Below are 13,468 nucleotides of genomic sequence, written 5' to 3'. Positions count from 1 at the left end.
GGGTTTGACTAATATCGGTCATTTTTTAAAATTATTTTTACATGTCACCTTCCCTCACTCGGGAGTACTAAGAGGAGTTGAATTTGGATTTAAAAGGCATCAGAATTGTCACTGTTAATCTCAGAGATCCCAAAAACTACGGATTCGACAGTAATATAGCTCATTCTCTATCATTTCTAGGTATATCACCCTCTTCCCCCATAGAGTGCTAGGGGGTGTTATTCTGACAGTTCTCTTGCTCCAGGTGCTCCCACACCGTAAACATCCACACATAGCGGGCGCCAGTTTTAGCATACTCCATATATGTAGCCTGTTAGAAGTGGAATTTTGAAAATATTGAAACATGTATTTCCTATTTACGTGAAGAGTTTATATGTCAAGTTTCAATTCCCTAACCTCAGGTATTCGTGAGATGTTACAGTCTTCGCAGTAAAATTTTAATATCTCCTAGGAAACATATTTCAAAAAATCCTCTCTTACCTGCTGCTTCCGTGACAAGGAGGGTATTCTACCAAAATTTCATGTTTCTAACTATGAGAGTACGGCCTAGATAATGATCAGCCAGTCACTTCTATTCTTTGTACTAGTATAGATAAAGATTATAGTCTGCGTCACCCGAATTTGCGTATGGCATCAGCCAACAAGCTCGCAGCGCGCTGTTACTAAACCTTCAGGGAGGAATCTTATAATTCCTAATTGATTTTCTTCGTATTTGTGGACAATCATAAATGACTAGATTAGTCACTGATGGTTTGGTAACTGCGCACTTGCGAGCTTATTGGCTGATACCTACGCCAATTCGGGTAACTAGGACTTTAGTGAAGTATCGCTAGTAACCAATAAATTTATACTCAATAATCAGACAAAAAACTATATATGAAAAATATAATAATTACCCGAAAGCTACGTATCTTGTGTCCATCCACGGTGATTTCTTCAGTGTGATATAAAACACCGAAGAGTTTGTATGCCTTCCTTCATTCGACATACCAATAATTCCAGCCTTGTCATGTTTAATCGCAAAACATTCATCTTCAAATGCCGGACCATAGATGGATCTTGCTCGGTAGTTTATGTCATACAAATCTGAAATTAACAAAAGATCAATAAACATCATAATGGTAACATCGTTCGCTCAAATACAGCACATAGTCAAAATCAGATAGTAGTACATTCAAATGTATAAAGACTGAAATAAATAATTAAACGTAATGCTTGTTTGTTACAGCTTTGAATCAACCATAGTTTGCATGTTCACCGGTAATCATATATTATGTTGTTCCTTTAAATAAATAAATAATTATTGAAAGTATGTTATATGAAAGTACAAATATGGTAACATGATTTTTTTAATTTAATAAACTAATCGCTGAGCAGAGCAAACCTACTTTGATTATCAACAAATATGATGTAACAGTTTCACCAACTAAACATATTCCGCCTTATGCAGAGACGTTTTTACGTATGATTAGAGGAATACTAAAAGCCTGACTACCGCAGGAAACATATGTTAGTCGAACTCTTTAGTATAGCACTAATTACGCTTCAGAACGACTCTGCATAAGGCCCATTGGCTTTATCAGACAGTAGAGATGTTAATAGGGACAAAGCGACAACTTGAGAAACTTGTGAAACAAGTTAAACATAAGGTAAAAAGCATGAAATTAAGCTAAAAGTGGAAAGGCAAGAGGGCATAGTATTCATAGACATGAAGATAAGGAAGAAGGAAGGGAGGATAATCATGGAATGATATCATAAAAGTTGGACGTCTGCTAACTACTGTCATGTTATAGTGTCATAGATTACTTGACGTAAAGAAACTCCGTGAGCAACATAGAATAGAGGATTAAAGGAAGAGCGGAAGATGATGTAAAAATTTTTCATTAACAGTTAGATGGAACTGGATATGATAAGAAGAAATTAGAGTACAGAATCAGAAGAGGAACTAAGAAAAGAGGAGGAGGAAATAAAAGAGGAGTAGGGAGACTTGATAGAGATGAAAGTAAAAAAAAAAGGAACAGATAATTTGATGAGGATAAAAAGAATGAGGGGGGAAATACAGAAATACAGTACCGGTAAAAGTTTAAGATTGCCTCAGATTTAGATTAGACTTTACTGTAGATCTTCTATTTTGGAGCATTAACTTCTTTGCTGTGTATTAAGAGTATCCCTTTCCAAAGCATACACTTTCGCGACAGCTGGATCTGAGAGATTATAATGTCTAATATGGACACCCACTCAAAGCTCTTTTCCTTGGCTTTTGTTTCGGAATGAATACGGTATTAATTTAACGCATTCACAGTTCTTATAACTCATCTCGAAACAAAGATTATGATACGAAATACGTATTTTGTGAGATGGGAATGTGGGAGGGAAAAGAAAAATCTAAGAAGAAATCCATAAACATGATGTTCTATACTAGAAACGCATATGGCTTTGGCTTGAAGTCATCGTAATGCCTTCAAAATCTAAGTTCACTGTCATCAAAATTAAACCTCTTTTAACTTTAGGTACGGTACCCTTTTTACCAAAAATCAAATTAAAGCACTCACCTCTAAGGCGAAAGGGAGTTTGTTTAATCCCAGAGCATGTGTGACTTGGAAAACTACAAACTATGCTAGAGTACACAGCTATGGTAAGAAAGATTGATAACTTGACCCTCAGACCATGTGTGTTTGTCTTGTGCATAACATCCATCACTGCACTTGTTGAAGTACCATTTCATTCTCTCTTTTCTTCTTGTTTCGAATTTTTGATTAGATATTTACAATGGCGGTGTGTTTTTTGAGGGATTTTTGTAGTAGCGAATGGAAATTCAAAATTTCTATTACAGGAGATGACAAGCAACGCAAGGAAGAGGGGGACGGGAGTAAAATGTTGAAACTATTGGTTTAAATCTAGTATCTAGAATCTACGCAAATATAGAAATAGAACATTTTTTTAAGGCTCAAAGCGACACGCTATGGGTAGAAAGTCTGAATACTGGTATAAAAAGCAGGGGATTTATCCGATGAAGTCACAGTGGGTAAATGAATGAAAGACTACAAACTTGCAAACTCGCCTAATTTTTGACAGCAGATCGAATACGATTCTCTGTTTTCTCCTTTCTTTTTGTATTTCTTAGAATAGTTTGATACTCATAAGGTTTTCAAATTCATAGGAACTAAAACAATATAATAAGAAAGTAACTTTTGTTCAGTTATTCCTTAAGCCTATATATACAGTATATACTTAGGAACACATTAATATAGGTAACAGGTTTTGTATGCTTCCTCCTCCCACCTCGTTGCAACTTCGAACTCAGATAATGAGAAAGAGAAAGAATGAGCTACAAGCGACCCTCTACACAGGATCATTTCCAGTTCTACTACAAAACGTGTTAAACAATCAATGAAATAGAAAACGTTTTCAAACCAGCCAATGGCAAATTACTGTAGTTACGTGTTTTTAATTTTCAGCATGTTGAAAAATATTTTTTTCGTTGGGAAAGCATACTAACTAGTAAGAAAGAAGTATGACCATAACCACAAGTTTGGGTAGGAAGTGAAGACCGTTTTTAATACATAAAATTTATAGGTTTAGGTGCGTGAAACACGAGTACTTCGAAAGGATAGTCTAAGTAAAAACTAGAACTATACTACTATGAAGTAGCTAGTAGTGTAAAATACTCACATTAAAAGGCTACCACATAATGTCGTAAGCAACTTTTTGTTGTAGTGTGAGGACACATTAACAATATTTCATTAAGAGCTCCTTCATAGCTAAGGGTTAGCGTACGCGCCTTTGGCGTGGGTGACCCGGGTTCGATTCCCGGCGGGAGCTCATGTGGTTCGGATTCCACGTTAATCTGTAGGATGCTGAAAGAGACGTTAACCTCAAACTCAACTCAATATTTCATTAAATTGCTTGGATTATGGATTACAAATTTGGTCGATATGTATTCTTTCTTAAATATGTTTAAGGTTATTCGCAATATGAATAAGAAAATTGAAACTGAAAATCCCATGTGCCTCTTTGAGGCCAAGTGGGTAAAGTGTGCCATAACGGGTCCGATTCACAGTGTAAGCTAATGTATCTTGACCCTGAGTTATGGTGTGTGTATCACATCGTCGAAAAGAAAAGTGCTAAATGAACCCAATCCAAGTAATCAGTCAAACTAAAAACAAAATGTTACTAAGGTATGGGTTGGGATGACTGAAATATTCAACTGACAGGTGTCGCTTTCAAAGGTGAAAAATGAAAACAACAATACCATATTAGTCAGTAGTCTCAGGCTAAAGCGACACACATTAGACATCGTTCAACCAATCATTAGATTCTCTGACGAAAGAAGGGTGACTTTCTGATATGAAAATCTAGGTGTCCTAGATTGGCCTCCAGAGGAACTCAGAATCCAATCGAAAATGTATGGTCGTAAATTAAGAGGATAATAAGAAATATGTAACATTCACCAGCTCCAACCACACAAGATGATTTGTGGAAGTCAGTTGAAAAGCGGTCGGAATAAAATCTGAATTATATAAGAAGGCTTATTGAAAGGTCTTGTCAGGTCTTCAGCCGTAATTGATGAAGAGCGTTGGATTATCGTATTAAACTCCCGAAATAATCAGAGTTCCTCTAAGGAGTAAACTGTAAATTTCAAAATGTTCAATTGTAAACAGAAATTAACATGAATTCGACAGAAATTGTAAACAGAAATTAACATATTACGAAGCATAATCCCAACTTTCAATAAGAGGAGACTAATACCGCCATATTGGATATTATTAAAAAGATCAAGGTTGGCGAATACATATATATATATATATATATATATATATATATATATATATATATATATACATATATATCATTTTTGATATGAAGTCAGGCCTATATCATTGTTCCTACAATTCACTTTCGCTCCACTTCCCATAAATCTACGTTACTGTCCTACGTGTAAAATTCATTTAGATTCTTATATAATCAGAGATTTCAATATATTCTATTATACGATAATTTCTACAAAATATTCTTTCGGAAAAGTTTTGGTGTCTACATTGGAAAACTCCCTTTCACAAAGCGATGCTGATCTTCAAGATATTTCAAAATAATGTTCCACATTACTCCTAAATAGAACAGAAGTGTCGAATTTCAACTTTAAGCTCTTCTATTAAAATACATTAGTGTGGATTGTAAATTCCGGACAGAGTCGTAAATTTATGAGAAGAGCAAATAATAGTTACAGATAGGGACGTCGGAACTTTCTGATATTTAGCAGTCTATAATAATGATGTTAATCTTGCTTTCCCTCTCTTTCACAGAAAGTTCCGATAACCTATTATCTGCTCTTCTTATAAATATAAGACCATATCTATGTCTTTATAACCAAGCCTCATCATACGTATTTTGCTTTCCTTTATCGCAAGATTAGAAGCTTTCAGGAACGATGGTTTGTCTCTAATCAATTCGCTGTCACGCTATAATAATAATAATAATAATAATAATAATAATAATAATAATAATAATAATAATAATAATAATAATAATAATAATAATAATAATAATAATAATAATTAATAAAATAAATAAATAAATAAAAAATTGCATTCTTTCCATTGGGCGCTTCAGATGAAAAGTCAATTTTCTATAAATCACAAATAGTTGGAGATACAAGTAAGTAACAAAAAATGAGACGGGAATATATCAGAGAGTGCATCAGATGGATACTTCTGCCTGCCCCACATAGCCCCTCCCAGAAATTTTAAAAATAAGGCATTTTTATATCATTGAAAAGATAATGAGAAAAACAACTTTTGTAGACTTTTTTGTTTTGTTTCTCGTACCACTTATGAAGTAGTCACCATTTAATTGTGAGTTCTTGCAGATATAGATAGAACCTTCATTGATTATAAATCGCAAACGATTTAGATGAAAGGATAAAATAAAATGTGAGATAGGAAATATCAGAAGGTCCATCAAATGGAGATCCATCCAATGATTTAAAAATATATAATCCCCACTATTTAAAAGTATTGGGTGTCTCCTCGGGGTTCCATGATACTGGGGTTCTAGGGCAATCAGAGGTTTCAACTCGATGTGTCCTCTGAATTTTCCCTATCCCATTTATGATACATTCTTTTCTTATCCTAAACCATTCGTGACTTGTGAAAAGGAAGATTTTATTTAAACACTAGTAGATACACAGATTTATTGTGTAAAAGAGAATTGGTTATAACACGTTCACAAAATAAGAAAGATCAATGATTGTGAATTGATAAAATAATCCATAATTGGATTGCTGCCACTTGAATGTCCAATTTACATCTAGTGAGAAGCCATTTTCTATAGTATAACCAATGGATGGACTGAGGTCACGCATATTATGTTACAAGATTTGTACAAGTTCAGAAAAATGCTGGGCTGCCCAATCATTCAGAAGCCACCGTATTGTTCTCAAGGGTCATATAAAGCTTTCTGTCAAGAATACACAATTCCGAATGTTTTTCCTTTAGGAGTTCAAACTGGATTATTCTGTAGATCTAAATGCGACAAAACTCAAGAGTGGAATTAGACCAATAATAGTGAATACGCAGTTGCTTTATAAAATTTCGAGCCCGTGACGCGACATGAAAATTGAGGCCAACAGCTAACAACAAACAGCATGTTCTCATTACTTCTTGAAGAACACTGCGGGAGCGGATTCTCAGAAATGTATTCATGAAATTACAGAATAATTAGATATACACCATATGACTGTTGTTCGGCGGATCTGTGCATGCGGCAATGTGAAACACCTGGAATGATGGTTTCCACATAAGTTGAACCAGCTTACTGGACTACCGCTGTCTCAAGCTGTGCAATTCCCTGTATGTACGTAATAACCAGGAAAGTATCCTGCATTGCATTGTCACGTCTGGTTAAATGGATCTGCTATGACAATTGTATACAGTTTTTTGGATCGTAATCAACACCAAGGATGATTTCCGAAACCATTCCTCCATCCACAGAAGGTTTTCTTGCTATTATCCTGATCTATGCTAGCATCATATCTTTCTCAATCGAGGTGAAACCACCGTTGCGGATCGTTACAATGTTAAACTCTGTCATATGCCTGCAAATCTGTCCGAAGGATCTAGCAATGACGTTCACCATATGTGTTGTTCAGTTTTCTTCAATGCATGCCCTAAAAGAATGGTGCAGACTGTACATGATCTACATTTAAAATATTTCCTCACCTAAGGTATTCTCCTCACATTTTCTCTCTTCTTCCGGCGCGGGAGACGGACTTCGGTTCAAGGCGGGAGCTAATCAGGTTTGCAATCCATGTTAAGTTATAGGTCTTCATCTTATGTACCCTTGCTGCTGAAAGAGATTTTAAACTCTTATTCAACCAACTACCTCTTCTCGCATTTCGATTACTTCTTGGGAGGGAAGAACTTCTCTGATGTCGGCCCGTGCGACCTGCGGTTACCAACATGTTTTGCCCTCATAGACTACTGACTTTTTTCGTCAGAAAGTCTGACGTGTGGTTGAACAATATCTAAAGTTTATACCAATACCAATACCAATGACCAACCTGGTATTCATTTTCACCTTTGAAAGTGATACATGTCAGTTGAACATTTCAGTCGATCCAATCCAATATTAATAACGTATCTTCAATCCCTTGGTAATATTGTATTTCTAGTTTAACTGATTAGTTGGGTTGGGTTCATTTGTCATTTTTCCACACCTTAACACTGGATCAAAATACATTAGCTCACACTTGGAATTGGACCTATGATCACACACTTTAACGCTTGGCTACAGGGAGGCACATGGTATGTTCAATTTCGATTTCCTTAGTTACATGCGAATAATCATAACCTTTAAAAATAATCTACATTTAAAAAAGAATACGTGCCGACAAGATTTGTAGTTCATAACTCAAAACATTTAAAGAAATATTGTGAATGTGTTCTCACATTAGAACAAAAAATTGCTCGACGATATTTCTGTGGTAGTCTTTTGATATCAATATTTCACACTACTATCTGCTTTGGAATAGTATCGTTCTGGTTCATACTTATGCTATCTTTTCGAAGTGCTAGTTTTTCACACAACTAAATTTATAAATTTTATGTATTGAAAACAATCATCCTTCTCTCCCTACCCAATCTTGTGGTTGTAATCGCACTTCTTGCTTAGTATGCTTTCTCAATGGAATTTTTTTTACCAGGTTGAAAATTTAGAAAAAAAACTGTAATATGCGATCAAACTACAGTAATTTGCCATTGGCTGGTTTGAAAACTACAACCTTTTTAATTTCAATGATTCTATAACACCTTTTGTAGTAAGACTACAATTAACCCCGTGCAGTGAGTCGCTTGTGGCTCACTCTTGCCTCTTCTCTAGTTCAAAGTTGCAACGAGGTGGTAGGAAGAGCAAGCATATAAAACCTGTCATCCACAGTACTGTACTTCTCACAAGGGAAGCTCATGAACTAGCTCCGATGAGATCCGAACAAGACAATTGTGTTTCTATTTGATATGTTATAATTAGATGAATCCCAAAGATATACCTGCCACCGGTCTGGATATCGTGAGTTAGAACATATTTTGCAATGTAAAAGCTACAAAGCTAGCAGAATAGTTTAAACCGGGTCATTTGTTCGGAAACGGTTGGGTATATGGAAAACTCGGCGAACACGAATCAAATCATTTTCAAGGGCACACTTTTTGGGATAAAAAGTTTGCCCTATTACGGTACAGCTTCGCGCGGCCCGGTACGCACCAGCTTTAGACGGTTACCGTAGAGAACTCACAACTCTTTACCTTCAAATAATACAGCTTTGTACTATATTACTTGTAGGTTCAGAAAGCTTGTCCCTTCGACAATCGTCTAATAGTCCAGGAAGGCACGGTTCACCTTACCGTAACGGTCCAGATCGGACGGAATCACCTGAGAGGAGACCTAAGGCGGGATAAAGAAATTAGGTGAGAACATCACCCACTTTCACAGATCAATTACAAGTAATTCAACAACCACGTTTTCGCCTTGTCATGCAACCTGAAAAAAGAACAAACAAACCTAAATATTTTCAGTGCCATTTATTATGCTTAATTGAACGTACCTGTAACATTGTACATATTTTACAATTTACCTTACCCCAATTTCGTAGTTGGTTCGTAGAAGTACTTTGACGTTTCTCACAAGAACAAAGTCTTAGTCCATCGAAGTGCACTATCGTTCGCGATCACAACTCTAGAGTATTTCCATTTAAAATCTGATGAATCTTCTTGCAATAATTGTCCTTTACTTCGCTTTTGATGATTTATGAAGCAGGATTCCCTGGTGAACATGATAACTACATTATATTGTGAGTTCGATAGAAGAAATTGGTTTAATCAATAATCCTTCATATTAATTGAAGTTTTTTGACGTCCATTCCGTTACGGTACACCTCGTCGAGTCCTTTTTTCAACTTACTGTCTCGTTCACAACACCCCTCTTGTTATAAAGTACTTCATGGGGTAGATTTAGTTTAGTAAAAACTTACGATATATTTGTCAAAACACTAATATCTCCATTACAATTTTTACAGATTATTTATAAACTTTTGGATACACCTATAACTAACTAACTAACTAACTCTATGGCCTATGGAACCCGCAGGTTCAATACCGCGTTCACAAAAGCTCTCCACTGACTTCTATTCTTAGCTAACTGCATCCAGTTTCTACTTTGTATTCCAATCTCTGCGAGATCCATCTTAATATTGTCCTCCCATCTGCGCCTAGGTCTTCCTAATGGTCGTTTTCCGATTGGTCTTCCTGGCAAGACTTTGAAAGCGCTTATATAGCTGCATGACCCGCCCACCTAAGCCTCCTAGACTTGACGACCCTAACAATGTTGGGTAAACCATATAAATTATGTAGTTCCTCGTTATGAAGTTTCCGCCATTCCCCATTCCCATTCCTCCTGGGTCCGAATATTCGTCTCAGGATTTTGTTCTCAAATACTTTCAGTCTATGTTCTTTCCTCAGAGTAAGTGACCATGTTTCGCAGCCATACAAAACAACAGGCATGATTATCGTTTTGTATATTTTAAGCTTCAAATTCCTCGACAGAATTCGCGACGACAAGAGATTTTGAACCGAATAGTAACACGAATTCCCTGCTTTTAGTCGACATTTAATTTCTTCGAGGATATGATTTTCCTCTGTTAATATTGATCCTAGATATTTGAAACTATCCACTTTATCAAAAGTATTATTTAAAATTTATCACATCTATAATTTGCTGTATTACGGTCCCGACGTACTTCCATGTATTTAGTTTTCTCTGCATTTACTTCTAAACCCATGTCCCTGCAACCGTATAATATGATCTCTGCATTTCTTTCTATCGTTCTCCTATCATCCCCTATTAAATTTACATCATCAGCATATGTCATAACCTGGTGAATACCGTTCAACTCTAGGCCCTGGTTGCTATCTTTGATTTTCCTTATAGCGTATTCCAGAACGAAGTTAAATAATAATGACGACAACGCATCTCCTTGTTTCAGGCCATTTTCGACGTGAAAGCTCGTTGACAAAAATTTTCCTACCCGGACTTTACTTTGGGATTCATTTAAACATATCTTAATTAATCTAATTAGGTTTCTCGGTATTCCAAGTTCTATAAGAACGTTGTATAATGTTTCTCTTCTAACCGAGTCGTACGCCTTTCTAATAAATAGCTGATGCACCGGAGTATTATATTCCCACTTTTTTTTGAGTATTTGGCGAATGGTAAATATTTGGTCGATAGTTGATCGATTTCGTCTAAATCCGCACTGATAATCTCCAATAATTTCATCCGCGTATGCGGTCAGTCTTCCTAATAGAATATTTGAAAGGATTTTATAGGATGTTGACAGAAGAGAAATGCCTCGATAATTATTACAGTCAGTTTTGTCGCCTTTCTTGTGAATTGGAACAATGATTGATTCTTTCCACTCTTGTGGCAATTCTTCCTTGTTCCAGATAAGGAGAATGAGGTTGTGTATCTTGTTCCACAATTTTTCACCTCCAGCTAAAATTAGCTCAGCCGGAATTTCATCTACACCCGGAGATTTGTGTTTCTTTAATTTCTTTATAGCGGTTTCTACTTCTATTCGGTTGGGTTCTGGAATATACGGTTCTGCGGTGTGTATCTCCTTTCCTCCACGCACACTAGTTTTCGGTTGCGTGTTAAGCAAGTCGTCAAAGAAATCTCTTCGTCTATTTAAGATGCTATCCGTGTCAGTGAGAACTGTTCCGTCATCTTTCTTTAATATATAAGCACGAGGTTGATAGCCTTTCTTAAATTCGTTGATTCTCTTATACATGTCCCGGATGTTTTTAGTTTTACTATTATCTTCAAGTTCCTTAATTTTAGCATTCAGAAAATCGCGTTTCTTTGTTCTAAAAGTTTTGAAAGTTTCCCGCCTGATATCTGCGAAATTTTGTGTAGTTATTTCATTCGGATTTTGTAGCCAGCGTAATTTTGCCTGTTTTCTCTTCTCTGCTAGTTTTATGCATTCCTGGTCGAACCATGGTTTGTTCCTACGTATTTCCGCGTGTCCCAATTTTCCTTTTGCTGAAATTTTAATGCTATCTATAATTTCAATCCAGGCATCCTCAACACTAATGCACTCCGAATCTTCTAAAGCCGAGAATCTATTCGAAACTTCAATCTGGTATTTCTCTCTTACCTGGCTCTCTTCTAATTTCTTTAAATTGAATGTCTCCGTTTTCGGACAATGAATATTACCTTTATTCAACGCTAACCTCTCTCGTATTATCGCTGCTACCAGGTAGTGGTCAGTGTCACAATCAGCCCCTCTAAACGACCGGACATCAATTATGCTAGATTGCCTTCTTCTATCTACTAAAACGTGATCAATTTGATTAAGTGTTTTCCCGTCTGGTGATGTCCAAGTGTATTTATGAATATCGCGATGTGTGAATTTTGTACTCTTCACGATTAGGTTTTTGGATGTTGCAAAGTTCACGAGTCTAACACCGTTGTCATTACTTTCCGTATGCAGACTTTCGTTCCCTATAATCGGTTTGAAAATATCCTCTCGTCCTACCTTCGCATGGAAGTCCCCTAATAGAATTTTCATATGGTATCGCGGGAGTTGGTCAAATATCCGTTCCACTTCTTCGTAAAAACTGTCCTTTATATCGTCATCCTTATCTTCAGTTGGGGCATGTACATTTAAAACAATAATATCACTCCACCTTCCCTTAAGAGTGATAAAAGAAAGTCTGTCAGTAACAAATTCAACCCGTTTAATTGCTGGTAATATACGTTTATGAACGAAAAACTCTGTTCCTAACTGGTGATTTTTATTTCCTTCCCCATAAAAGAACGTAAAATTTCCGGAATTCACAGATCCATTTCCATCCGACCTAACTTCCTGAACTCCTACTACGTCCATCCTGTATTTCTCTAACTCACTCGTTACGGATTTTAACGCGCCTGCCCTATAAAGACTCCTAATATTCCAATTTCCAAATCTCGTGTTCATTTTCTTTTGCTGAGGTCGTGCCAAGTTATCAGTCCTTGTCCGAGGCTTTTGTGAATATTTCTGAACAAGTGCTTTTTTTTCACAGGATGAGGTTGTTAGCCCTACCCAAACCCCCAAGCTGGAGGACCACTCCTAGTCGGCTGTCCGCGACTGCTTATTCAGTATATTCGCAGCTAACCTCTATATCTAGAGGCCTTCTCCTCGATCCGCAACCTGAGGACGCGGCATGCCGTGGTGACAGGAACCCACGTTTCACGGTTTGGATACACCTATAGCTTTTCTAAAGCATAGCGCAATTCATATATTTTTAAAAATGAAACTGGCGTTGAGGCTCGACTTCGTTCAAAATTTTTTTGTTGAGTCATTCTTCGCACACACACATTTGCACACCAACTTTAGTTTACATGTCTGCAGTTCTCCTTGTTTTCTTCTTCCTTTTCTCCTACTCTTCCTTCTTTTAGTATCACCAGGTGGCAGCACAATCAACGGAAGGCATACACCACACGAAGTAGATGTCCCCGCGTATAGAAGGCCGAGTCATCAAAAAATTATCTTGTTTTCCTAGAATTCGGTGTCATTTCCTGGAATTGGGAGGCAAGTTTCGACAAGCCTTTGGTTGCTATGTTCATAGCCTTTTACGGGTAGTACAGAAGCGCGTGGGAAAATTTTGGTTTATTTGAACCCCCGTTACCCCTTACTCCTCTTTAGTTGCTATGTTCATAGCCTTTTACGGTTACCACAGAAGCCCGTGGGAAAATGTTGATTTGCTGTTGCTATGCTCATAGTCTTGGACGCCTGCTAGATGTAGAAAACAAGATAAAACATGAATTTTCGTGTTCTTGTCGTTTATTGGTTAATAATTTGAATCCCCAAACCCCTCACCCCTCCTGCGAAGAGCGTAAGCGGAACGTATGTGCTTGTGTAGATCATTCTGTTAGCAGCTGT

At 36.7% G+C, this 13,468-nt stretch overlaps 1 protein-coding gene across 1 annotated transcript in view; it reads right to left on the bottom strand.

Moving 5' to 3' along the window:
* The window catches only part of LOC145661709 (uncharacterized), a 119,017-nt gene that overhangs the window by 23,333 nt on the left and 82,216 nt on the right, over positions 1-13,468 (bottom strand). Inside the window, exon 6 of the mRNA XM_081727040.1 lies at positions 897-1,086. Coding sequence (XP_081583166.1) covers positions 897-1,086 — 190 coding nt within the window. The remainder of the gene's footprint in view (positions 1-896; positions 1,087-13,468) is intronic.

Source organism: Thermobia domestica, chromosome 10 (assembly GCF_964235325.1).
Source record: "Thermobia domestica chromosome 10, izTheDome1.hap1.1, whole genome shotgun sequence".
NCBI lineage: Eukaryota > Metazoa > Arthropoda > Insecta > Zygentoma > Lepismatidae > Thermobia > Thermobia domestica.
The sequence above is the reverse complement of the archived record's forward strand: the minus strand, read 5'-3'. Positions and strand labels throughout refer to the sequence as shown.